Here is a 24,646-nt window from a genome sequence, read left to right as displayed (position 1 = left end):
CAATGCTTCACAGTATCCAGGTTGCCAAGGATTTTGTCCTATTCTAAGCCCTACTCCCCTGCTCTATCATTTACTCCCTCTTCCTCACTTCATTTTAAGTATCTACATGGACACTGCCACCCCACCTCTTCTTTTCTGTGCCAGTGTTCAGAAAAATAAACCATGCAACTGAAATGAAGGATACTATACATTAGTTTAATATTTACATTAAATCATCTGCATTATTTAACAAATGAAGAATTATCTAAGTTATGTTATGGGTAAATGCATTTAAAATATCATTTATTTCAATAAGTATTGTACAATTAATGTCCTGATTTATGAATGCAAAGTCCCAGGCAGGGTCAGGATTCCATAAGACATATCTGTGGACTAAAGTTTAAATTATAAACTAATGATTTAACCATAGTTTGCGCAAAAGCACAGGCAGTCAACCCCTACTTTAGGCTCTAGCAGGTAAGTGGCTGTATTAGTCTGTTGTGATCTGTTTTGATTGGACATTTTAACAGGACAAAAAAACAGGAAAAGGCAGATTTTTTGGGATTAATTTTTATGTCCCATCCACTTACACAGAAAAAATTCACTACTCACAAGGCTCATATTCATCATTTTACAAATTTAGAGCAACATGTAATACTTTTTAAATATTATTTGGCTGCTCTGGGTCTTCGTTGCCACGTGCGGGATCTTCTTTGTGGCCTGCGGGATCTTTAGCTGTGGCCTGCAGGATATTTTAGTTGCGGCATGTGGGCTCTTAGTTGCAGCATGCATGCAGGATCTAGTTCCCTGATCAGGCATCAAACCCAGGCCCCCTGCATTGGGAGCGCAGAGTCTTAACCACTGGACCAGCAGGGAAGTCCCAACATGTAATAATTTAATGACATAACTTGTCACATGTTTGCATCTGATCTCTCCAGGCGGTTTGAAAGTCCCTGGGGGCAGAAACTTTGCACAAATCTACTTTTACATCTATGTGGGAATGCTATCACAGTCTGGCAGGAAGTCAAAAGCTCTTTTCCCAGTATTGCAGGACAAGGCTTTGAGTAGGGTTGGGTGGCCAAGGATGGCAAGGGAATTGGACAGAATGCAAATTCACAAATAAGAGAACACTTTATAGTATAGGCAAATCTAGCTCCAGACAATATCCGCCTATATAACTAGTAACGGAATACAGAAGAGAATATCACGTTCTATGAAGGCAGTTCAAGGATTTTTCATCTCCTCCCAGTGAGAGGAGATGTAGGTCTCCTTACTAGCTGATTACCATTCTGGGCTCCACTAGTTCCTGCTTCTGGGTTGTGTGACTGTGGACCCTGATCATGATATAGTGATTTGCTTAGCTCTTATCTCCCTTTCTCCTGTAATGTAACTTTTGCCTTCATCTGCAGAATATCAAGTGCTTTCATCTGCTCTCACTGATATCATTGAATGACATATTTCTCTGTTCCCAATGCCTTTTCTGATGCTTTGTTCAAAAAAGTTAATTGAAGAATGCTACCTGCCTCATCTTTTAAAAATAATTAAGTGAGGGGAGAAAGTGAGAAAAGGAAAACAGGGCAGGAATAAATAAGATGGAGCCAGGGATAAGATGGGATTAGAAATTGCCCACTGTAAACTGCTGTTTACTGGCAAAAGGTAGCCCACAGTTTGGCTTTGAGAAACCTCAGCAGCCAAAGCAAGAAGAAAACAAGATCAGTTATGTGATTTACAGTGTATCTCGGGTAAAAGCGAACTACTATAGTGGCTTAGGAGAAATCCACCTATTCTTGGTACCAAGAAGGAAGAGAAATTTATACTCATAAGAGCAAAGCTTGGGCTTCCCTGGTGGCGAAGTGGTTAAGAATTCGCCTGCCAATGAAGGGGACACAGGTTTAAGCCCCGGTCCCGGAAGATCCCACATGCCACGGAGCAACTAAGCCTGTGCGCCACAACTACTGAGCCTGCGCTCTAGAGCCCTTTCTCCACAACAAGAGAAGCCACCGCAATGAGAAGCCCGCGCACCGCAACAAAGAGCAGCCCCCGCTCGCCACAGCTAGAGAAAGCGCGCACACAGCAACGAAGACCCAACGCAGCCAAAATAAAAAAATAAATAAAATAAAAAAAAAAATAAGAGCAAAGCTTAACTTATTAGCATACTTAATTTGCAAGACAAGCCAGGTTACAGTGACCTGGGTATTTTCTGGTTATGCCTCTGAAAATCATAAGCAAAACTTAAATTGTTACCCCAAATTGATAAGAAGTAACCGCTAACCAATTCCCTTTCATTTAAGAAAATTCTAATATTGTAACCAATCTCTGTGAAGAATAAACAGTCACTGCCTCCACACTATATAAGATACTTTAAAACAATATACTTCCGAGCCTCATTCCTTGTTTTGGTTTGAATGCTCCCAGTTTGCTAACTGTCTTTTTGGTGTGTGCACAATAAACTTTTACTAATTACCACTTCAGTGATTCATTGGTTTTACTTTTCTTTTTTTTGTCTGAACTTTTGACGATTCTAAATGTAAAAAGGGAAATACAGATACTACATTGCACCAAACATACCGCAGTGTCAATTTAAGCGTCTCCAGGTCTCTCTGGAGATAGTAGGGGATTTTCTGCATTTCTTCATTCCCATAAGGTAGACCACGGCACGAGCAAGGCATTCTCAAAACTCCATCCCTGATTTGAGTGAAAATTCACAACATACGCTAAAAAAATAACGCCTGGAGTATCCAAGGATATATGCCACTCAGAGTGGAGTCGGTGAGCCTCATTCATCTTCATCACTTGTAAGACAGTGACTCTTGTGCCTGTCGAAGAGCTTTGCAAACGGATACAAAAACGAGACTATTAAAGATGGGATCCCGAGAGGGTAAGTTGCTTATCTCTAGTGAAAATCTGTGCTTCGCGGCTCCTCTTGCTGCAACCTGTTGGCTTCGGAGTTACTATGAACCTCAAACCCCAGCACCCGGCCCTTCTACCCAATAAATACAGACGTCGCCGTTAAAAAAAAAAAAAAGGATGGGATCCCCTTGGCTAGAGAGGCCCTGAATAGACGGCTCCTCTCACTTTGCAAGGATGCAGAGCTCCAGCCCCTACTCTCCCCAGCCCGGAGGGGGGACTCTCTCCCGACGCGCTCAGCCTTCCACTGGGGTCGCCGAGGAAACGCCTCCCTGCTCTCCCGCATTCTGATAGGCCCGCAAGACTGAGGCTGCGAAAAGAGTCACGGCCCTATTGGCTGGAGGGCGCGGCCCGCGCGAGGCTTCCTGGGAGATGTAGTCCCTGGAGCCGCTGGGGACTCAGGGGTCTGACCTCAGAGGTTTCGGCCGCCTGAGCTGACGAAGGTTGTAAAGCGGTGGGTGTGTCTGGAGACGGGGTGAGGGGAGTGGCGAGGATTCAGGTGAAGAAACCGAAGAGTCCATTAAAGAGAAGTGAGGGTTGCGGGCTCGCAGAAAGGTACGGACGTACTTCGAACTGGGGCGCAGAGCGTTGGGGGTGAGGGAGCGCAAGTTCCACGGCCAATCAGACACTAGCAACTGTTGTCTTAGCAAGCGCTCCGGACACCTAAGACCCCGCCCCCTGCCCCCACTCTAAGAAAAGGGACGGGCTCGGGCTGTTTAAATGGCTGTGGGGTTGGGTGGCGAAGAGAGTGGCTGGGTTTTCTCCCCGGCTCTAGCGTAGTTGTACTTGCGGCTCGGTGGGCGGGGAATGGCCGCGTTACTGGAGGTTGGACTGGGATCCCGGGCCGGCGCCTCATCTCCCCGCCGGTTGGCCCACAGCCCCTCTGGGGCGGGGCCGGGGGCGGGCACTTTCCTCCCGCGGTGAGGCGGGGACCTCCGGGATTCCTAGAGAGGACTCGGAAGTGCTCTCGGGGGTGGGATTTATGGCTCTACCCGCCGGTCAGGGAAAGCTTGGACTTGCTTACTTCCGGCGAAGAAGTGTTGCGAAGTGTCGGCTTCGGCTTTCTCTCTGTTTGTAAGAAGAAACCCGTCTTCCCAGCCTTGGCTGCGGGAGCTTGGTCTTCCAGGGGAGCTCCCCGGGACTGTGGCCTTGAGAAAAGGGAATGGCCTTTGTGTACAGACGAGGATCCTGTCCCTAACCTTGACCGGGCCGGTTTCCGTGGATCGGGGTCAGGAGCGATTGTGGGCAATCCAGGTGCAAAATCTGTACTTAAAACCTTGGCTCTCTTCGGGACCCATGAAGTTTCCCGTTGGTCTGTCAAGCTCTTAGGGATTGAGGGACAGGACCAATTTTGACCATTGTAATGTTTTTGACCTCTGTTCTGACTTAAGTTTGGCTTGTGGTAGAGAGAAGGAGCGGCTGCGTCTGGACTAGTTAGTAAGTCTCGTCTTGTTATTTACATAAAATTCAATGTTCTTCACCACAAGAATTGTATTTCATGAGGCCGCATGTCAGAGTTTTATTGCTCTTCTTTACACTTTTTAAATGTTGGAAATATTCTCCGTTGGTCATTATTTTGTGGGTGGAGTGATGGCTGTCTTGTAATTAAGGAAATTACTCTGTTGGGTGATCATCTTTAGGATAGATGACCTCTTTGTCATCTCTTTGCTAATAACGATTTCCAATATATCAGTAGGTTGCACGCTAAGGAAAGTGTCCTTCAGAAGATCTCAAAGAGCAGAAAACAAGTTTGGTCCGTGTAACCCAGCTTACCTGGAGAGAGATCCCTCTGAGTTGGAATGATAATGACAGGATCTGGGGAAGTTATAGACTTAGACCCTCCCGCGGAGACTTCACCAGAGCAAGAAGACCTTCTGATAGTGAAGGTGGAAGAAGAAGATTGCACCTGGATGAGGGAGTACAATCCGCCCGTGTTTGAGACTTTCTACCAGCGCTTCAAGCACTTCCAGTACCATGAAGCGTCAGGCCCCCGGGAGGCCCTTAGCCAGCTCCGGGTGCTCTGCTGTGAGTGGCTGCGGCCCGAGCTGCACACCAAGGAGCAGATCCTGGAGCTGCTGGTGCTGGAGCAGTTCCTGAGCATCCTGCCTGAAGAGTTCCAGACCTGGGTGAGAGAACATCACCCGGAAAACGGAGAAGAGGCTGTGGCCGTGGTAGAAAATATAGAAAGAGAACTAGAGGAACGCAGACAACAGGTGAGTGAAAGAGGAGACCTTCGGGCAATGAGGAAGGAGAGGAAGAGAGTTGAGGAGCTGCTGAGCAGGGGTGAGATCCTGAGCGCCCTGGTTCTTCATTCATATTCTTTTGTTCTCCTGGGATTAGGTGTGCTGTGGAGATATCCTGCCACTCCGGCAAAGAGAAGCAGTATGCAGTTTGTTAATCTGGAGAAGACAGTCTGCGATTTTATTTCTACTTTAAATTACTGTATTGATTTTTTGAGTGGTGACATAATACAAAATTCAAAATGTACATAAGGTTATAATGAGAAGTAAGTGTCCCTCCCACCCCTAATTCCCCAGCCGCCAGAGTTCTCCTCACCAGAGGCAACCATTGTCCCATGATACCTGTCTATCTTTACAGAGATACACTGTATTCTGTGTATATTAGAGTATATGTGTATGACTTGTTTTTTAAAAAACACAAATGTTTTCACATCATGTGCACTTCTGCCTCTTGCTTTTTTTCTTATAGTATATCCTGGCTTGTTCTGTGTTAGTGCAAAGAGAGCTGCCTCACTCTTTGAAACTGCATTGTGTTCCATTGTATGGATGTACCATAATTTAACTCCTGTTGAAGGCCATTTACGGTGTTCCTTTAGATTGTTTCTGAATCTTTACTGCAGCAGACTTTGCTGCAATAAATATCCTTTATATACATCATTAGTTGTAGAATCAAAGCTCAGAAGTCAAATTGTTGGCTCAGAGCCCGTACGCATTGCATTTGTAGTTTGGACAGCTGTTGACAGATTGCTGTCTGCAGAGGTTATACCAGCTTATATTCCCAACAGCCATGTATGAGAGAAGTTTTTTGCTTGCAGCCTGATAACATGATGTTATCCAACTTTTTGATTACTGTCAATCTGAAAGATGCAATATTTCTGTGCAATTTTAATATGCATTTTTTCTTATGAGTGAGTTTGATCACTGTACATATTTTAGAAGGCTGTGCATATATCCTTTTCTGTGACCTATCTGTTTATATTAACCTGTTAGAAAAAGTAAGCACTGTGTCTGCCATCTGAGTTGCAAGAGTTATTTTCCCGCTTTGTTGTTTGTCTTTGCTTGTGGAGATTTTTGCTTTGCCGGGTTTTTTTATTTTTATGCAGTCAGTTTAAATCTTTTAATTTATGGTTTCTGGGAATTGTGCCATAATTAGAAAGGCCCTCTCCACTAGAGTATTATAAGAAGCTTATCGTTTCTTCCCCACGTTTTTGTTATGGATGTTGTTGTTTTTGTTTTACCCTTTGAAATGATAGATCCATCTGGAATTCATTTTGGTGTAGGGTGTTTGGTGTGGTTATAGCTTAATTTTTTTTCCAGATGTCTGTCCAGTTGCCCCAGCAACTTATACAGCAATCCCTTTTTTTTTCCTTCTCTGATTAAAATGCCATCTTGATTACATACCAGATTTTTACATGTATTTGAGTCCATTTCTGGTCTTTTTATTCTATTTTATTGATCTTACTGTCTGTTTACATATCAGTATTTCAATTATCTGAGTTATGTAAAGTGTTTTGGTCAATAGGTCTGCCCTCCCCCTTCCAAATTTTTTTTTCAATATATTTTTTTTTCCATATGAACTTTAGAATTATTTAGCTTCTACCACTCCAAAAATCCTGTCGGTATTTTTTGCTGGGATTGCATGAAATCGGATGTTAATTTAGGGAGGTTCCGTATCTTTACATTGTTACGTCTTCTCGTCCTTTCTTACTCATTTATCACCTGACTCTGTCTACCTCCCTCTTGTTGCTAGGCTCACATTTCTGAAACTTTAATTTTTTTTTTTTTTTTTTATAGCAAAGAAACAAAAGTCATGGGATCCTAGGTGTACAAGACTTTGAAGCTAGTTAGAGAATTTCCCTCATTCTTCAGAGCCATTGCCCTTCAGTGTAAGGTACCAGTCTCATTATTCTTCCCCTCTGGGTCAGGGGTACTTCAATACTCCAGAACATCCTCAGGCTCTTCAGCTGGGTTAGCTCACTCCATGAGGCAAGAGGACAGCAGAGGGAGTTGCTGGGGACCCGCCGCCAGACCCTGCAGCTGAGCTGAATAATTGTCTTGCAGACCGGAGTGTTTGAACCTTCCTATTGCTTCTGTCAGGACAAGAAGTAAAGGTTCCTGGTGCCATCTGGTTATTCCTTTTTTAAACCTTTTTGGGACATTAGCGGACAAACCTTTCCCTACTTTTTTATGGTAATAAATATTCAAAATCATAGTTTAAAACAGAAAGCATTTTTAAATGGATGACTTACAGCAGATATTACACATTGACCCCTGTCATTGGGATATGCACCCCATCTGTGGAAGGAGCACAGAGATCATTTCTTGATGGTAGGTCAGGGATCTGAGGCCCAGCGAGGGGGGTTTTCCTGAGGGCCTGCACAGCTCACTGTGTTTGCCTTTCTCTCTGCCTGCCCTCTGTATCCCTGGCATTGTTTCTCACCTTTATCTCCAGGTAGTTCTTGTCTCTAGCAAGCCTTTTCCCAGGCTTTATCCTCTACCCCTCCTCCTTGGTTTCTCTGTCCTACTCTCAGGGGTCCTCAAGGGCTGCTTTGCTTCTTCGTTGCCCAGGAGCCCTTTGACGTACTTGGCATCATCTTAACTCTTGTCCTGAGCAGGTCCACAAGGACACACACACTTCTGTGTAGAGTCATATTTGCCACAACTGTGCTGCCTCTGCCTCTTAATGTAATACTCCTGTGCCACGTTTTGCCACTACTGGGAGAGTTAAAACTGAAAGTGCTTTGAAACATAAGGGACGGTGGCGGGGTTGGGGAGGGGAGGGCAATTCTATCTCAAAGCTGGATCTTATTACCTGCTAGGATGGCACTGAGCTAGTACCTTCCAGAAGAGGCAGATGTTAGAGACTGGTTGTGTACCCTAGGGTTGTGCAAGAACAAAGGGCAGAAAGACGGAGACACACCGCTCTTGTGGCTGGTCTGTCGTACTTGAACCTGGTCGTCTGGGGCTTTGAGGGTGACTTCCTGTGTCCTGTGTTGACCTTTCCAAGCTCGTTTCTCACTCTCTCCCCCCTTCACTAAACTTGGCCCACACTGGCTTTCTGCCTGAGGGTCTTTGCTTATGTCATTCTGTCCGCCTGGGACACTCCTGACTTTTCCCTCGGCTGGCTTCTTTCCTCTTCTACGTGTTGACTTCAGTGACACTTCCTCAGAAGAGCCTTCCTTGGCCACCCAGTCTGAAGTAGGTCTCATCTGTCTTGCCTCATGGCACCACTTTCTTCTCCTTTTGCACATATAACACAGTTTGTAACTGTGTATTTATTGGTGTGTCGACATGTCTATTGGAAGTTGTCTTCAACTACAACGTGTTTATGCAGCAGTTGGGTAATTAGTCCTGGCTCGTTGTAGATGCACATGAAATACTTGGCCAAGGAGTGAATGAAAGAGTAACGTGACCCTGCTGGGCTCCTTCGTAGCCTTTCCTGTAACGTGCTGATTGGTGTGATTGTGGTTGTCAGGTCGTGGCGTGTGCTGAAGTGCTTCCTCCGAAGGTCGTGCCGCCTGGAGCCGGGCCCGAGTCCTTCAGTCACCAGCTCCTGCCCGTGGACCCGCAGCCTGAGCACGAGCCGCAGAGGCCTCATCTTCGGGAGGAAAACGGTGAGGATCTTGGCTTCAGTGGAATGGATGTGGGCTCCCTGGCCGTGTGGGTAAGTGGTATCTGTAGAGAGACCTGGGGCTGGGCAGCCTCTCCGCAGTCAGTGGATCTGGAGGTTGGGAAAGGGTGGGGGCCTGGAATTGGGTCCCCGGTCAGCTCGCAGGCTGGCTAGGAGTCGTACCAATAACCAGTGTCCTTCGAGAGCTATGCTGCAGGTGACGACAGCTCTGAGTACAGGTACTGTTAAAAGATGTACAGAAGTCTTTTACAAAAGTATTATCATGGTTTTGCAACAGTTTTCCAGCTCTACCTCATTCATTTTGTTGTCCTAAGGCTCAGGTAGACAAAGCTCTCCAGTTCCTCACTGCACTTCGCGCTGTTCAGCCATTCATGTGAAATCTGATTTTAAGCCATGCTTCACGAGGACCTGTAGAGCGTCTGTTCTCTCTTTCTCTCCTTCCCTCCCTCTTGCCCTCACTGTTATTAACCTGTATGAGGTACATCAAGGAAGAAAAGTGGGCAGCTGAGTATCTCATTTATGATGATATATGTCCACAAGTCTAATATCACTAATCAGAAACTCTTGCTATCAGATATATTTTAGAACTTAGAATTTTTCAGATTGAGTAAGAGGATCTGATTTACATACAGTGCACTGCCATCAGGATTTGAAGTGTGACCCCATAATCACACATTAATTTAGTATTTCGGCAGTGAAATGTATGCCTAGTTACAGTAAGTGGATTAAATAAAAACTTCAAATAGCTTCATATCAGTTCTGGTCAGGTTTTGCTGTCAAATTAGTTCAATGGCCAAGTTAATGAAAAACAAAAAAACTTTTGGTATTTAAAGCTTTGGGATTTTGGAATGTGGAGAAGGAATTGTGAACTCGAATTTCCTGTTTGTCCCCAGCCTTTCTTCCGGGCTCCTCGTAGTGGTTGGCCACTGCTCTAAGCTTTTCCAGCTTTCCTTTCACTGTGGTAACAGTAACTATTACTTATGTGGTGTTTACTATGTGTCAGGAGCTGTTCTAAGCTGCTTTACGTGTATGAACTCATTTAACCCTCAGTGTAGTACCAGGAAAAACAGTCTTCATTTAATATCTGGGGCCAATGGGTCCTTTCTATTTTTTTTTTAAATATTTTTAAGTCATTTTATGAATACTTACAGAAGAATCAAAAGATAATGACAAATAAATCTTACAGGAACTTTAGTAAGAATTAAACCTCTTTGTATCAAGTATGTTTTGATAATATAAAAATCATAAAAAAATGAGAGAATACTGTCACTCAATACCACCCCTTTAGCAAAATGAATATGTCCTTTTAGCAAGATGGGATGGTCCAGAATCTTGTTGCAAAATATTACGTGATGAAGTCCTTCCTGTTGAATGATCGGTTAAGGTGTCATAGCTCCTTTTTGGAATTAGAAATGTAGTGTTTATCATTGTTTCTTGAGTGTGGGAAGATTCATCTAGGATATTGTCATTGGCAGACTCTGTCAGTTTTCTCCTATGCCTTCAGTTTCATACTGTCTTTAGCACACTGCTCTCTGTGTCATCTTCTCATTCACCTACAAGTAGTGAAATGTCTTCCACGGCACATTTTCTTTGTCGATATGGGTGGGTGGAAAGTGAGAAATTCTGAATTCTCGACTGTGGTCAATGAAAGCTAAAAACAGGTGTCAACAGCCTTAAACCTTCTTGAAGATGATGCAGAACTCTGGGGAATGTATTTAATACTTTGAGAACAGTGAAGAACAATGGTTTATTTCACTATTGCCTGATCCTGAATATTTCTTTTATTCTCCCATTTTCTTATAATTTTAGTCTTTTCGTGCTAACATTAAGACTCATTAATGAATAATTAGTAAAAATGAGATAATTCCTAGGATGATGAACTAGAAGAGTGCTTCATGGTACAGGAGATAGAAGATCATTCAGATCCCAAAATGTATCCTAGATTTGTAAAAAGGTCCAGTGGATCCGTATGGAAATTACAAAATAAGAGTTTTCTTTTATTTTTTAATAATACTAACATTTTCTTTTGTTCTTCAGAAGACCTCTAAAAGAATAAAAGTCATGTCATTCCAGTCTTTAAAAATAGTTGAAACTGTCCAAAAAAAGAGAACCCCCACACCCAGAATTGTACCTAGTAGACCTAGCTGGCATTCCAAGGGTTAATGCCCACAGTAACCCCATGGACTAGGTATTATTGTTATTCTCATATTAGAAATTAAGAAGCTGAGGCCCTCAGAGGTTAAATAATTTGTTCAAAGTCCCAAAGCTATTACACGGCAGAGCTGGGATGTTACCCCAGGCAGTCTGGCTGTAAGTCTGCACGTTTACCCCATACTGAGCTGCGCTGCCTGCTTTACTTCCAGGCTCTCCCAGCGCAGAACCGTGTCCCCTTCTGATCACTGTCATCTTCCTTCACACGCAGAGTCTCGTCTTTGCTCCCTCAGTGGTGCTTCTCTTCTCTGCCCTGTTAGCCAGACCCTGGCCACTTTCCTTATTCCAACAAAAGGGTTGGTTTGGGTTGGTTTGTTTTACACCCTGGAAGATGCTGCATCCTTCGTGCCTCTGATGGCACCGAGAGCTGGCTTTCCATCTCTGGGACTCATTTGATCTTGAGAGGGCCGAAGTTGTTTACTTAAAAGTTAGAAACAACAGGTTTCACAGGAACTTCAAAAAAAATAAGTGGGATTATTTAGAATGTAATTATTCTCATTATTCCAATTATGACTGGAACATAATTACTGTTTGTGTATAGACTATGTTCATCCCTCTCTTTCATGTCTTACTTTGACTGTAACCACACTCCTGGGTTCAGATCCTGTGTCTGTTTTCGGCTTTCATTTCTAACCACGATCTCCTCTATTTTGGGTCTTTGCTCCTTACTTCCCAGTCCTTGGACACAAGCAAGCTACATATGCACATACATCTCTGGGACCGGGGACACCATAGAAAGGTCTAAATCGTTGTGTTAAAGGTTGATACCAGGTGGATCTCCAAGTCAGGGTGCATGTAGACAGATCCGGATGCACCATGAATCTTGGACAGAGGAGAGCAGAGGTGACAGCAGAGGGTCAAATGTTCACTAGCATCTAGAGACCAGACCCTCCGGGCCTTGCACATGTGATTCACTCTACCCAGAAAGCACCCTCATCCCGCCTCATCCCACCCCACCCCTGCTTCCAGAGTCACTTCCTGTGGAAGGGCTTTCCGGGTGCTCCCACCTCCTGCTCTCCACTCTGTAGATGCCCCTGCCTCTGTGTTCCTGCAGGAACTTGGGTGAACTTTGAGGATAATACTCTTCACCCTGTGCCAGGAGTAAAGCTTCCATGTCTGCCCTCCCCATCAGACGGTGAGGTTTTGGAAGGCAGGAATTGTTTTCTCTGCCTATTCTTAGAACACACAGAGTAGACTTAATACAAGCTAGTTGGCTGACTATAAACCAACCGCAGTCATTTTTTGAAGGGAGAGAACGTGAACTAAGGCCTTGCTGATCAAAGTGAGGTCCAAAGTGCTGCAGCACCACCAGCATCACCCTCGAGCTTGTTAGAAATGCAGAACATGGGGGCTGCCCTGGAACACCTGAGGCAGAGTCTGCCCTGTACCAAGACCCCCGGGGATTTGTTTGCACATTAGAGCTTGGGAAGCCCTGGCTCTAGGCAGTGCTTCAGCTTCACGGAAGAGTGGGCCTTTGGAGGTTCTTTGAGGTGACTAGGTTTGACCTGGGCAGAGCAGAGAGCATCCTCTATAGGGGAATGGTACCATCCCCAGTCGGCAGCAGGATTCGCCTGACCAACACAGGGAGTCTAGTTTTTCTCAGGGGAAGGGTGAGTATAGGGTAGGTGTGGGGGGCCCAGAATGTAGAGTGTCTTGAAGACTGAGCAGAAGAATTTGGTCTTGATGCCACAGGGCGCCGTTGTGGATTCTTGAGCAAAAAGCGGAACATGATGGCAATTGGAACTGGGTAGAGGGATTCTCACTGACACCTCTTTTTCTCCCCCCCTCAGCCCTTCCTGCTCTCCAAGTTCCCTCCCTTCCCCTGAAGGACAGCCAGGAGCTGACAGCCTCACTTCTCTCAGCTGGGTCCCAGGTGAGCCGGTGTCCCTGTGCCCACATTGAGGACCCACATCTGATTTTGGACAAGTAGCTGCCTTAAGCCTGAGTCTTTATCAGGGTTCTGTCTCTTTAACCAGAGACCGGGCCCATCTTGGGTTTGTGCTTTTCTGTCTTTTTCTGTTCTGCTCCCCCATCCTCTGTGAAGCACAGTCCCTCCCCTTTTTCTTTCCTTAAAGCTCCCAGTTCCTCCCCTCGCTCCAAATTTGAACCTAGGGAATGGGAATTTAGTGGAGATCTCGTGTTTCAGAAGTTGGTGAAAATTGAAGATGTGGCTGACGTGGCTGTATCCTTCATCCTGGAGGAATGGGGACATTTGGACCAGTCCCAGAAGTCCCTCTATAGGGATGACAGGAAGGAGAATTATGGGAGTATTACTTCCATGGGTAAGAATGATTTCGTCTGCATGGATTAGGACATCTTCATTTTGTTATTAAGAATATTTATAGCACATCCTGTAAAAGCATGTATGTTTTAATCACTGTGACTTTGCGTATTTTTTTTGTCTGTGAAAGAGTAAATCACCCTTCTCTCTTTTTTTCTTTCTTTTTTTCTTATTCAGCTTATTCTGATTATCTTCATCATAATAAGAGTAAGATTGAGGACTGATAATGCTTTGGGGATAGTATTTGCAATCCAGCAAATGTTATATTTAGCTTAAGACTAACAGGATTGGATCTTAACAGAGTTGTAGTAGTGATTGTACTCTGTTCCTTGACAAACTGAATCATTGTTAACTGAATAATTCTCATTTGTGAAAGCATCTCAGACTTTGCTGAATAACCGTTCATTGAAGTAGTTATTACAGTGTCTCAATAGCATTCATTCTTTTCCTTTCCTCTCACGCATGGGTGGCAACTTGTTCACTCTATTACCATTCTCACGTCACCAGTACTTGTTTTATGATGTTTGTCTTGGCATCTGCATTTTACATGTCTTATCCCTTCTTGAATTTTGCACCCCAGATAAGATTTTGAACCTATTTCTAAGTTATGATCTTGGAAACTAATATTTGATTGTGCTGCCTGGAGCAATTGTGAAAAATCTCAGCACTGTGGCAGACATTTTGAAGCTTATGAATTTTATCTTCTTTTGAGTGAATTCTTTTGGAAGAATCACTGTCAAGCACACTATCAAGCACACTATCGATCACTATCGATCACTATCAAGTAGACTTTAGATGGAATACATATACTCTAATGCCAAATTTCTTTTGAAAAACATCTCAGTTTGTATCGTTAAGGGTTTAGTTCACTCACAGGCTTTTATTTAAAAAGTAAAATTGACTTCTCTCTCAAATTTTCCATTTCCTTTATTACTGTTGATATATATTTGTGTTTTCTTTGATTTATTTGCATATGCCCTCTGCTTGTTTATCTATTGGGATTTTAGTGGTGGTCTCAAGGAATTATTTATGTAGTATAAATATTATCATATTTAATGCAAATTTTTTTCATTCTCTTTTAAAATCAATTTCAAATACCTTTCTTGTCTGATTTGAGTTGATTAGTATTGTTTTATCTTTTTCAATTACTTTATAGGTATTTAATGGGTTTCAGAGTTGCAGAACTTGGCGCAGTTTTTCTGTACCATTCTCCAAGGGGTTTTGAATTGTTACTTTCTGTTTTTTTTTTTTTGGCCGCACCGCGCGGCATGCAGAACTTCCCAGCCCAGGGATCAAACCCGCGCCCGCTGCCGTGCAAGCGCGGAGTCTTAACCACTGGACCGCCAGGGAAGTCCTGATTTTTTTTTTCTCATTATTCATCTTTTTCTTACAATATCTTTACAACTTGAGTAAACTCTTCTACACTAAGAACATGTTCAGTGGTTTCTGCCTCTTCAGCTTCTCTGGGAAGACCACATTTGAGAATTTTCATCCTGTGGGTTCCTAACAGCATCAGAGATGGTCACGATTTTTAAAGTATTCATCAAATTTAGAAGTGAGATTTTTAAAAATTAGTGAATGAATCGTGGAGACAGCCGTTTCAATGGAGTGGCTGGGAAGTTGGAGAACAAGAGACAGTTTCTTGGAAGATTGCACAGGAGAGAATTTGAGAAAGCTATAGTAGATAAACTTTCAAGAACATTGTCTGTGAAGGCGAAGCAAAAGAGGGCTGGTCACCAACAGCGTACCTGGTGTAGATGGATGGGTTGGTTTTGTATGTTGTCTTTATTAACGGGAGAAGTTTTAAGGGCACTGAAATGTCACTGGGCGAGGGCTGGTGGGGAGTGAGTATGAAATGCTAGAGTGAGGAAGAGCAGATAATTGGTGCAGGGAGGTCCCTGGAAAACAGAATGGCCTGGTGAGGCCCCTTCGGAGGAAAGCTTGACCTCGGTGAGGGGGAGGGTCAGCTCTTCCACTGTGAGGCAAGGGGAGGACGGGAGAATCAGGCTGCCAGCACGCTGACACTTGTGGTTGTAGGATGTCCAAGGAGGTCTTGACTGGATAGTTTAGACTCTCCCTGGAATAGGAGACAGAGTCACCTGTTGCGAGTGACCAGGTGATGGAGTGGGTGGTGGAGCGGAGGTTTGAGTGTAGCGAGGACTTTGGTTCGCACGCACGTGGTAAAAATTATCGGAATAGTTTAAGTGGGTTTAAAGTGGGAAGTGAGTCTCCCGACCCTCAGTCCCTCCGTTTCCCGCGCAGAGGCAGTGACGGTTAGTTAAGCTTCCTGACTGCATCCCTAGACACAGGCTGTGTGTAGACAAGTTTGCGGTCATCTGTCTTGGAGATGACGATGAAGACGTTTTGCTGTAGCTGCTGAGAAGAATGAGTGGGAAACTAGCCAGCCTTAGAAATGTAGGATGCCAGTGTGGGGTACCAGTGAGGTTGAAAAGCGTGAATTTGTAAAGCACCGAATCTGCTGATTGGGTGTTTTGGAACCAACTCCCTCCTCACCGCCCCCCCCGCCCCCAATGCATTACTAAGCAGCCGGGCATAGTGTTGAACAAGGAACACAGCTCTCTGTCAAACATACACATAAATCAGGAGAATCAACAGAAAGCTCCTCATGTACTCAGAGAAGGGGAGGGGAAAGAGGAAAAAAAAAAACCTGTAAGCCAACTGGTATCTCAACCTGTATCATCACCTTCTCTGGAAACGGGCGATTGTGAATAGTCCCAAAGAGATACATGGAGCTCATGTGATTTTTTTCAAATTCACCCCTGGAAAAAGAAAGCCATGAGCTTATTTGCCTTGCTGAACGGGAGAGAGCTCTAATAAGAATAAAATGTGTGGACATAAGTAAATGAGAATAAAAGAAAAAGAAATACTGTGATAGCTGAGATTACTTGCCTAGTTAAATGCAGGAGGAAAAAACATCTAAAAAGTTTGGTTTTGTGATAGAGTTCTTTTGTTTATATGTTTGTTTCCACTCTTAAAATGTCTTTTTAGGAAGAGAATTAAGTAAAAATAGTTAGAAAATAAATTTAAAGTTGCCTTCATGGTACAAGAGTTACAACTTCTTGCTATATCAAAAAAAGGATAGTAATAGTAACTCTCTCAAAGGGTCATTGTAAGGATTAAATGCCATAAAACTGAAAAGCACTGGAAGGCATAGTGCCTGGTCCATAGTACACACTCTGCAAACATTAGTGCTTAATACCATTTTTATGTAATGTTTGAAAACTACTTTTCTTTCTACAAAACAGCCTTACTGGAAAGTTCTCAGTAGGCCATGATCTATCTATCCTTTAAAAAGCATTCCCTATTTTTTGTTAACTACTGAAGGTTTGTCCTTGCAAACTATATTAAATGTCAGAGTTTTGAGTGAAATACATGCTGCTGATCCAGTTACACAGGGAACCGATTGCAGCCTCTTAAATGTCTCTGTTCATCAATGACCACTGAGTGGTGAGCTAGCTCTCGACAGTTGTAGGACTTCTCTGGGTACAGAAAGAACGCCTTTTCCCCTTTAGACTAATTCACACCAAACTGAGATTCTTTGGGGATTGAAAAAGCTAGAAAGATCCTCTTTCTTCTCCAGGCTATGAATAAACAAGAAGAGGAAGGTGAGGACTGGGTTAGCTGCATCACCCAGTATCAGATTTTACTGAGAACAGTTGACATGGCACAGGTGTTCCCAAACAGGTACTGTACGGATGTACTGTACCCAGAGGATGTGATTGTCATTAAATGGAATGACTGCTCTCCCAGTCGCATCCCCTTGAACCATTCTTGCCGGCTTTGTCTTCCCTAACCTGCCTCAGTTTCCTGCTTCAGTGTTCTTCATCCTATCCCTGTATTGTGAAGTCATTTTGCAGATGGCTTTACAAAGTCACGCCTTGCTTGCACGTGTTGGTTTCATGTAATTATCCGCTATTTCTGAATGCGGGGAATAAGCTAACGTTTCCATTTTCCCTCTATTATCTCAGATTACGAGTCCAGGAACGACAATGTGGAACTGATAGTAAAGCAGATTTCTGATGAAGCCGAATCGCCCTGGATGACCTCAGGAAGCCCTGAAAGAAATGTCCCCCCGAGTCAAGAGTTTGGAGGAGTTAGCGACCCTCACAGCATGGTAGAAAGGTGGCAGGTCAACCCCCCCATGGGGAAATCAAGGCAGACCCCTTCCCAGAAAAGAGACCTCAGTGCCATCACAGACGTGAACCGGAAGCCAAACACCAACGGCGAGAGAGGGCACCGATGTAACGACTGCGGGAAGTTTTTCCTTCAGGCCTCCAACTTCATCCAGCACCGGCGAATCCACACGGGAGAGAAACCGTTTAAGTGCGGGGAGTGTGGGAAAAGCTATAACCAGCGCGTGCACCTCACCCAGCACCAGCGTGTGCACACCGGCGAGAAGCCTTACAAGTGCCAGGTGTGCGGGAAGGCCTTCCGTGTCAGCTCACACCTGGTCCAGCATCACAGCGTGCACAGCGGGGAGAGGCCCTACGGCTGCCCCGAGTGCGGGAAGAGCTTCGGGCGCCACTCCCACCTGATCGAGCACCTCAAGCGCCACTTCAGAGAGAAATCCCAAAGATGTAGGTGTGAGCAGTTTGTCTTCGGAGCATAAACGAGGCAGAAATTGCCTTATCAGCTTAGAACTATCGGACAGATGGGTGGTGGTCCTGGCAGCAGTGGCAGGAAGGGACAAAGAGTTACCGTCTATTTTATTATCACGTACTTTATGGGGTTTTTTAAATTCTTATTTTTTTTACTGAAGATAGTTGATTTACAGTGTTGTGTTAATGACAGCTGTGCAGCCGAGATTCAGTTATGCATATATATACTTCTCTTTTTGAGATTCTCTTCCATTATGGTTTATCATAGGATATTGAATATAATTCTCTGTGCTCTACAGTAGGCCCTTGTTATTTATCCGTTCTTTACATAATAGTTTGCATCTGCTGATCCCAACCTCCCAGTCCTTCCCTCCCCCACCCCCCTCCACCTTGGCAACCACCAGCCTGTTCTCTATGTCTGTATCACCTGTACTTTAATTAATTGTCAGATTAGTTGGCAAAACTCTATGCCCTCCCCACCATCCCCACAACTTCTCTTTCCCCAGAGGTGCTGCTCTCAGCAATCTTACCTGTTTCTTCTGATAATTCCACATTTTAAAATAATACGGCTGTTGCTTGACCCATGAATTTTAGACATTATCTGTTGACTCTCTATTTCGTAAGTGAGGACTTTGGCTCTCTTACATGCTTCTTCCCTCTTCCCCCTTTTCCCAATTTAGTTATTTCACTTACTTTAAAATGCTAAAGTAATAATAGTATGGTTGACCCTTGAAGAGCAGAGGGATTAGGGGTGCTGACCCCCTCGCAGTCCAAAATCCACATGTAACTTTACAGTCAGCCTTCCATATTGCTGTTTCACATCCTTGGATTCAACCAACTGTGGGTTGTGTAGGACTGTAGTACATATTTATTGAAAAATATCTGCATATGAGCGGACCTTTGCAGTTCAAACCCGTGTTGTTCAAGGGTCAACTGTACCGGAAGTTTGGGGGAAAGAAAGTGGGAGGGGAAAAAAATCACCCATAATCCCACCATCCTAACTAGTAGAACTGTTATTACTTAGTGTGCCTCCATTTTTTTTATAAGCCTTTTTTATATAGGGCTACTCATAGGGTGCAATCAAATATTAGACACACACATTTTCCAGCGTTGCTTGGCCCTCCTGTTTGTTATTTTTGACAACCCGGCATTGTGTAGAAACATCATGGTCTACTCAACTGTTCCCCAGCTGAAATTCTAATTTTTTTTCTCTTTTGTCCTGATAACTGTGCTTATGCCTTGTTCGCTACTTGGGAATATTTCCTTATAATAGATGCCCAGAAGTGGGACTAGTGGATGAAAGGTCAAGGACATTTTTATGGTTCTTGATACATACGGCCAAATTGCTTTTTAAAACAATTATACCACATATGAGAGTATCAGTTGAACTAAATTTCTTCCAGGACTATCAAACTTTTTTTTTTTTGTTAGCAAATTGTGTAAGCAGAAGAGAATTCTTTGCTGTATTCATTTTCAGTAATTTAGTTATGAATCAGGCTGAGTAATTTTCCTGCTGGTACTTATTTTTTTATCTGCTCACATGACTTCTGTAAGGATAAGATCACTGTAAACTGTGCTGTGAACTTAAAGGCTTTTATTAATATTCTTCAGAAAACTCGAAGACTGGCCAAAGTGTTTATTTTTAAACTATGCCTTTGGTGTCCCCAAGCCCAGCTACTTGTCATTCACATTAACAGCTGCTGTCACCTATTCCAACATGGAATAGAAGCTTATGAAGCTCATGGTGTCTTTATGGCCTGGGTCGAGCTCAGCTGTCTCCTCAGCCAGTTCGATCCCATTCTCCTTGGTGACCGCCTCTTGGGGGAAATCCATCCAATAGCACCCCGAACCTGGGAAGCAGCTGCTTTAAAATAGGATCTTTTATATCTTCCCTGTAATTGTTCTTCGGCCTAGTTTCCTAGTTAATACTTCCCCCAATTTTTTGATCGAAGGAGGGATAGTTTGTGTGCTCATCCAGCTGTATTTATGGAGTGCCTCCAGTGCTAGGTGCTTGGGATTCAGCAGGAAGCAGAACAGACACTGCTCGTGCCCTCGTGGAGCTGACGGTCCGATGGGAGGAGCATTCCCAAAGAAGTGTCGGGTGCCCTGGGAGGGAAAAGGAAGCTGGGGTGTTGGCTAAGGGCATAGAGCAGAGGTTGATGTGTCACCCATCGTATTGACAATATTTTCTACTGGCTCATTTCTCTTTTTTCCTGGCTCCCAGTCGGGTATTCTTCCAACTCTGTATCCTCTTCATACTCCTTTCTTCTAGTTTTCATCAGTTCTCACTGTTCACTTGTGTATCTTCATTTTTTAAATTTATTTTTTATTAAAAAATTGTGTGTTGGCTGCTGCCACGCAGTTTGCAGGATCTTAGTTCCCCGAACAGGGGATTGAACCTGGGCCCACGGCAATGAAGTCACGGAGTCCTAACCACTGGACTGCCAGGGAACTCCCCACTTGTGTATCTTTGTTCTGTCTCATCTGTCTCCCTGACTCCACATTTCCTACCTCCTCTCCCATTTCAGAATTCCCTGCTCTCTTTCCTATGTAATAAAAGTGTCTGGCTTTCCCCTGTGATTGCCTAACCTCAGTCGTTCTCACCACCCTCCCGAGTAAGCTTTCTCTTCATTTTGTTCTTTTCACTGAACAGACACCGAAAGGTTCTTTTCTGTTAGCATCAAGCACGTCCATGCACCCTTCACCCCGCCTTTGTTACTCCTATTACCTCGTAGTTTCATTTGATTATCCTCTTTTGCCTGATAGTTTATTTTTCTTCTGTAAAAGAACTGATAACATTTGTGTTTCCTCTTTATCTTTTCAGGCAATGATAAAAGAAGTAAGAATACAAAATTGAATGTTAAGAAGAAAATTTCAGAATTTTCAGAAGCAGACATGGAACCAACAGGAATAATCCCAAGAAATGTTTCTCAGGTTCAAGATTTTGGAGAAGGCCATGAACACCAGGGCAAATTGGATAGAAAGCAGGGAATTCCCATGAAAGAGATACTAGGACAACCCTCTTCAAAGAGGATGAATTTCAGCGAAGTCACGTATGTCCACAAAAAGTCCTCCACCGGAGAGAGACCGCATAAATGTAACGAATGTGGGAAAAGCTTTATTCAGAGTGCACATCTTATCCAGCATCAGCGAATACACACTGGGGAGAAACCATTTAGGTGTGACGAGTGTGGGAAAAGCTACAATCAGCGTGTACACCTAACTCAGCATCAGCGGGTCCACACTGGGGAGAAGCCCTACACCTGTCCCTTGTGTGGGAAAGCATTTAGAGTGAGGTCCCACCTTGTTCAGCACCAGAGCGTGCACAGTGGGGAGAGGCCCTTTAAGTGTAATGAGTGCGGGAAAGGCTTTGGGAGACGTTCACACCTTGCTGGGCATCTCAGGCTCCACTCGAGAGAGAAATCCCATCAGTGTCATGAATGTGGAGAAATCTTTTTTCAGTATGTTAGCCTCATTGAACACCAGGTGCTCCACATGGGCCAGAAAAATGAACAAAATAGCATCCGCGGGGAAGCGTACAGCTGGAACTTAACGGTGATTGAGGATAAGAAGGTTGAGTTGCAAGAGCAGCCTTATAAGTGTGATGTGTGTGGCAAAGCCTTTCATTACAGTTCAGAGCTCATTCAGCATTACAGAACTCATACTGCAGAGAAAACCTATAAATGGGATATGTGTAGAGAAAGCATTGGCCAGTGTTCCCACACAAAACAACATCCCAAAAGCTATTCCAACCTGAAAGCCCATCAATGTAACGAATGTGGCAGAGGCTTTGCTCTGAAGGCACATCTTAATCAACATCAGAGGATCCATACTGGTGAGAAACCCTTTCAATGTAAAGAATGCGGAATGAGTTTCAGTTGGAGTTGTAGCCTCTTTAAACATCTGAGAAGTCACGAGAGGACAGATCCCATAAATACCTTAAGTGTCTAGAGGTTTCTATCGTAGAACAGCTCTTACACGATTTTAGAGAAGCCTTCCTGAAGACAAACCCTACTCCTATAACGAATGTAATAACAACTTCAAGCATCTCCTCCAACTTAACCATCAAACCTATGGATCTGTTGAGATCCTTCAGTTAGAACTTAGGACACTGGAGCATCCACAGCAGATAGATAGCTGCTTTTCCACTGAGAAATGCGTTCGTTTGCATCTTCTAGCTTGAGAGTCTAGACAGGAGAGAACCCAAGGATACAGTGGACGAAGGGAAGCCTTCAGATGGCACTCATTCTTCGTGCGACTCAGAACATTGACAGTGGGAAAAGCCTCACAAATGCAGTAGGAATAAGCTTCATTTGTAGTTTCTGCCTTGTTTGACAGCTTATCTATTCAGGGAAGAGCACAGTGAAAGAAAGAACCCTTCAGCATGATCTTGGTTTGGGTACCTCAGCAATGAACCTTTTCTAGATGTGGTGATGCCAGCCACTGGAGTGCCAGGCGACATTCTCATCTTGAGTATTAAACCTTTTCAAAAGAAATTGACTTAAGGTATTTCTGTTTTGGCAAAATTGAGGTTCAGAGGCTGGATGGTATGTGTTCTCGCTGCCTTATTCAACCTACAACTTCTCCATGAAACACTCTCTACCTTTTTGTTTTATCTTGATTCTCCTGACATCATGGTTAGCTAGTAGAAAGAGAAGTTAAGTTTGTAAATTCAGGAGAAACTGTGTTGGTCAGTCACAGCCTGGGGAGAGGGGAGCGGGACCTTAGGGGAATAGAGAAGAGAAGACGGGCCAGACTGTGGACTGGTTATTCTGTTACCCACAAGAATGAGGGCAGCTATATCCATAGAAGGAATTGGACCAAGTTGAATCAAGAATTGTCCAAGCAGTAGATGTACCAACTCCCAGTTGCCCGGGAGATAGATCTCCCCCATAGGATAATGGCATAGAGAAGGAGTTTCAACTTGAGTTGCAGCTGGATTTGAAAGTAAACATTAGTAGATGCAGGGAGGTCCTGGTCTGGTGAGCCCTGCCTGTGGGAAGGTCTGGGTAGGGGTTGTGGGGGAAGGATGATGACATGGAAAAGAGGGTAAACTTGAGCCTGTTTGCTAGAGAGAGGGAGAGGCGCTTCTGGGCGCCACCGAAGTCCTGCTTCTGCTGACTGCCTGGCTTACAAATAAACACCCAATAAATACTTGTTGATTTTGTGTGCTGTACACTGGTACCTGGTCCAGATCCCCTTTACCAGGCTCTCATACCCATCCCCCAGCTGCTTTGAGTTTTGTCTGCCAAGTGCTCACAGCTCACCCTGTTCTCTGGAGACTGAGGGAATTGCCCTCAGGTGATCAGAGCTGCCCCATCCAGGGGTTAGCTGTCCTCCCCACCCCCTAGCCAATGACGGATTGATATGGGGGTACAAAGGGCTGATTCACGTGCCTCAAGGTGGGAAATTGGTGCAGTTTATGCTTCAGACGCACCCATTGTGGATCAGGCTGAGGCTAGACTTTATTAGACTATATCCATGCTCCTGTACCACCCCCTCATCCCCTCCACGCCCTCAACAAATCACATGACTCTGAATCCTTGTCTCAGGCTCTGCTTTAGGGAACGTGATCTGATGTGTGGCACCATGAGTAGTCCTGTAAGAGTGCCCTGTGGAGCTGGCCACTCACCATGAGGCAATGAGGACCATGTCACTGATGGTGGGCAGGGCACTGGTAGTTTCGGGCGTGTGGCAGCCATTCAATTGGGAGACATTAACTTTGGTGAACTGGGGTGGAATTCAGGTAGAAGGGGATGCAGTGACTCGGGTAAGGTTTGGGGAACAAAATAAAAATAATGTAAGGATTATGGAATCGAGTGGCTCTTGCTGAAAGCCACTGATTGCTTGAAGAGAGAAAATAACACACTCAGGACAAATATCCACCCACTTAATGCAACCTGTGAGTGTCAGAGGGCCTCGTTGGTGAGACTCTTGTTGCCTGCGAACAGAATTACAGAGTTAAAGGTGATATAGGACTTGAATGAGAGTGACAGCTTCAGTGAAGCCTGGTGTTGATGTCTGTCGAGCATTTACTGTGTTCTAAACATCATACTTAGTGCTTTATGTGGATCACCTCACTTAACCCTCACATTATGAGGTGCTTTCACTTCTTAGCGCCCTCATTTTACAGTTGGGAAAAACTTGAGGTTCAGAATAGTTAATTCACTTGCCCGAGGTCACACAGCCAATAAGTGGCAGAACGAGCATTTGAACCAAGATCACTTTGTCTCCGAAAGCTAAGCTCTTAAGCACCAAAATCTACTAAGTCTTAGATGATTAAACATCAAACATTACAAAGTGATGAAATGCTGTTCTTGTCAGTTTGTGTGAAAGACAGTTTTGATCCAAGATATGATAAAGTCATACAGTAATAGAATCTTAGAATTGTAAAGGGTTCGATCATTCCTCCCACCCAATGGAGGAATCGCCATTCAATTGTAGGTATGTGCAGGCACCAAGTGTATAATTACTTTGTTGAGCTGGAGAAAACATTTCCTGGCATCTGATCATCCAGTTTCTGCATGAAATCCTTCCACTGATGGGGAGCTCGTTGCTTCCCAGGGCAGCCTCTTCCATTTAAAAACAGCTCTGATTGCCAGAAACTTCTTAGTGAGCTGAAAACTATGCTGATCCGGGGTCATACATCTCCTGGTTGCAGAAAAAAGAAGAGTGTTATGATTTGAACATTAGACTGTGAAGTTCTTTTCTGCCTTTCAGTCATCACATCCATCATCACCTTACCTTCTAAACCTCTGAAAGGAAAGGGAAACAAAAC

The 24,646-nt window shown here is 44.1% G+C and overlaps 1 protein-coding gene across 6 annotated transcripts; it reads left to right on the top strand.

Annotated features, from left to right (window-relative positions):
* The first annotated feature begins 3,335 nt into the window (after positions 1-3,335).
* ZKSCAN5 (zinc finger with KRAB and SCAN domains 5) lies at positions 3,336-23,022 on the top strand. Of its 6 annotated transcripts, none has more exons than XM_060123469.1 (7): positions 3,336-3,441; positions 4,580-5,099; positions 8,602-8,740; positions 12,759-12,841; positions 13,115-13,250; positions 17,239-17,847; positions 20,693-23,022. In XM_060123469.1, the coding sequence occupies exons 2-7, from the start codon at positions 4,686-4,688 to the stop codon at positions 21,817-21,819; spliced, it is 2,508 nt and encodes an 835-aa protein (XP_059979452.1). In that variant the 5' UTR covers positions 3,336-3,441; positions 4,580-4,685; the 3' UTR covers positions 21,820-23,022. The 6 variants fall into 6 exon arrangements, with proteins under 6 accessions (XP_059979452.1, XP_059979453.1, XP_059979454.1 ...); XM_060123470.1 differs by having other exon boundaries at positions 3,392-3,441; positions 4,583-5,099; XM_060123471.1 differs by lacking the exon at positions 3,336-3,441 and adding an exon at positions 3,970-4,140 and having other exon boundaries at positions 4,583-5,099.
* The last annotated feature ends 1,624 nt before the right edge of the window (positions 23,023-24,646 follow it).

Source organism: Lagenorhynchus albirostris, chromosome 15 (assembly GCF_949774975.1).
Source record: "Lagenorhynchus albirostris chromosome 15, mLagAlb1.1, whole genome shotgun sequence".
NCBI classification, from domain to species: Eukaryota; Metazoa; Chordata; class Mammalia; order Artiodactyla; family Delphinidae; genus Lagenorhynchus; species Lagenorhynchus albirostris.
This window is presented reverse-complemented; position numbering and strand designations above follow the sequence as displayed.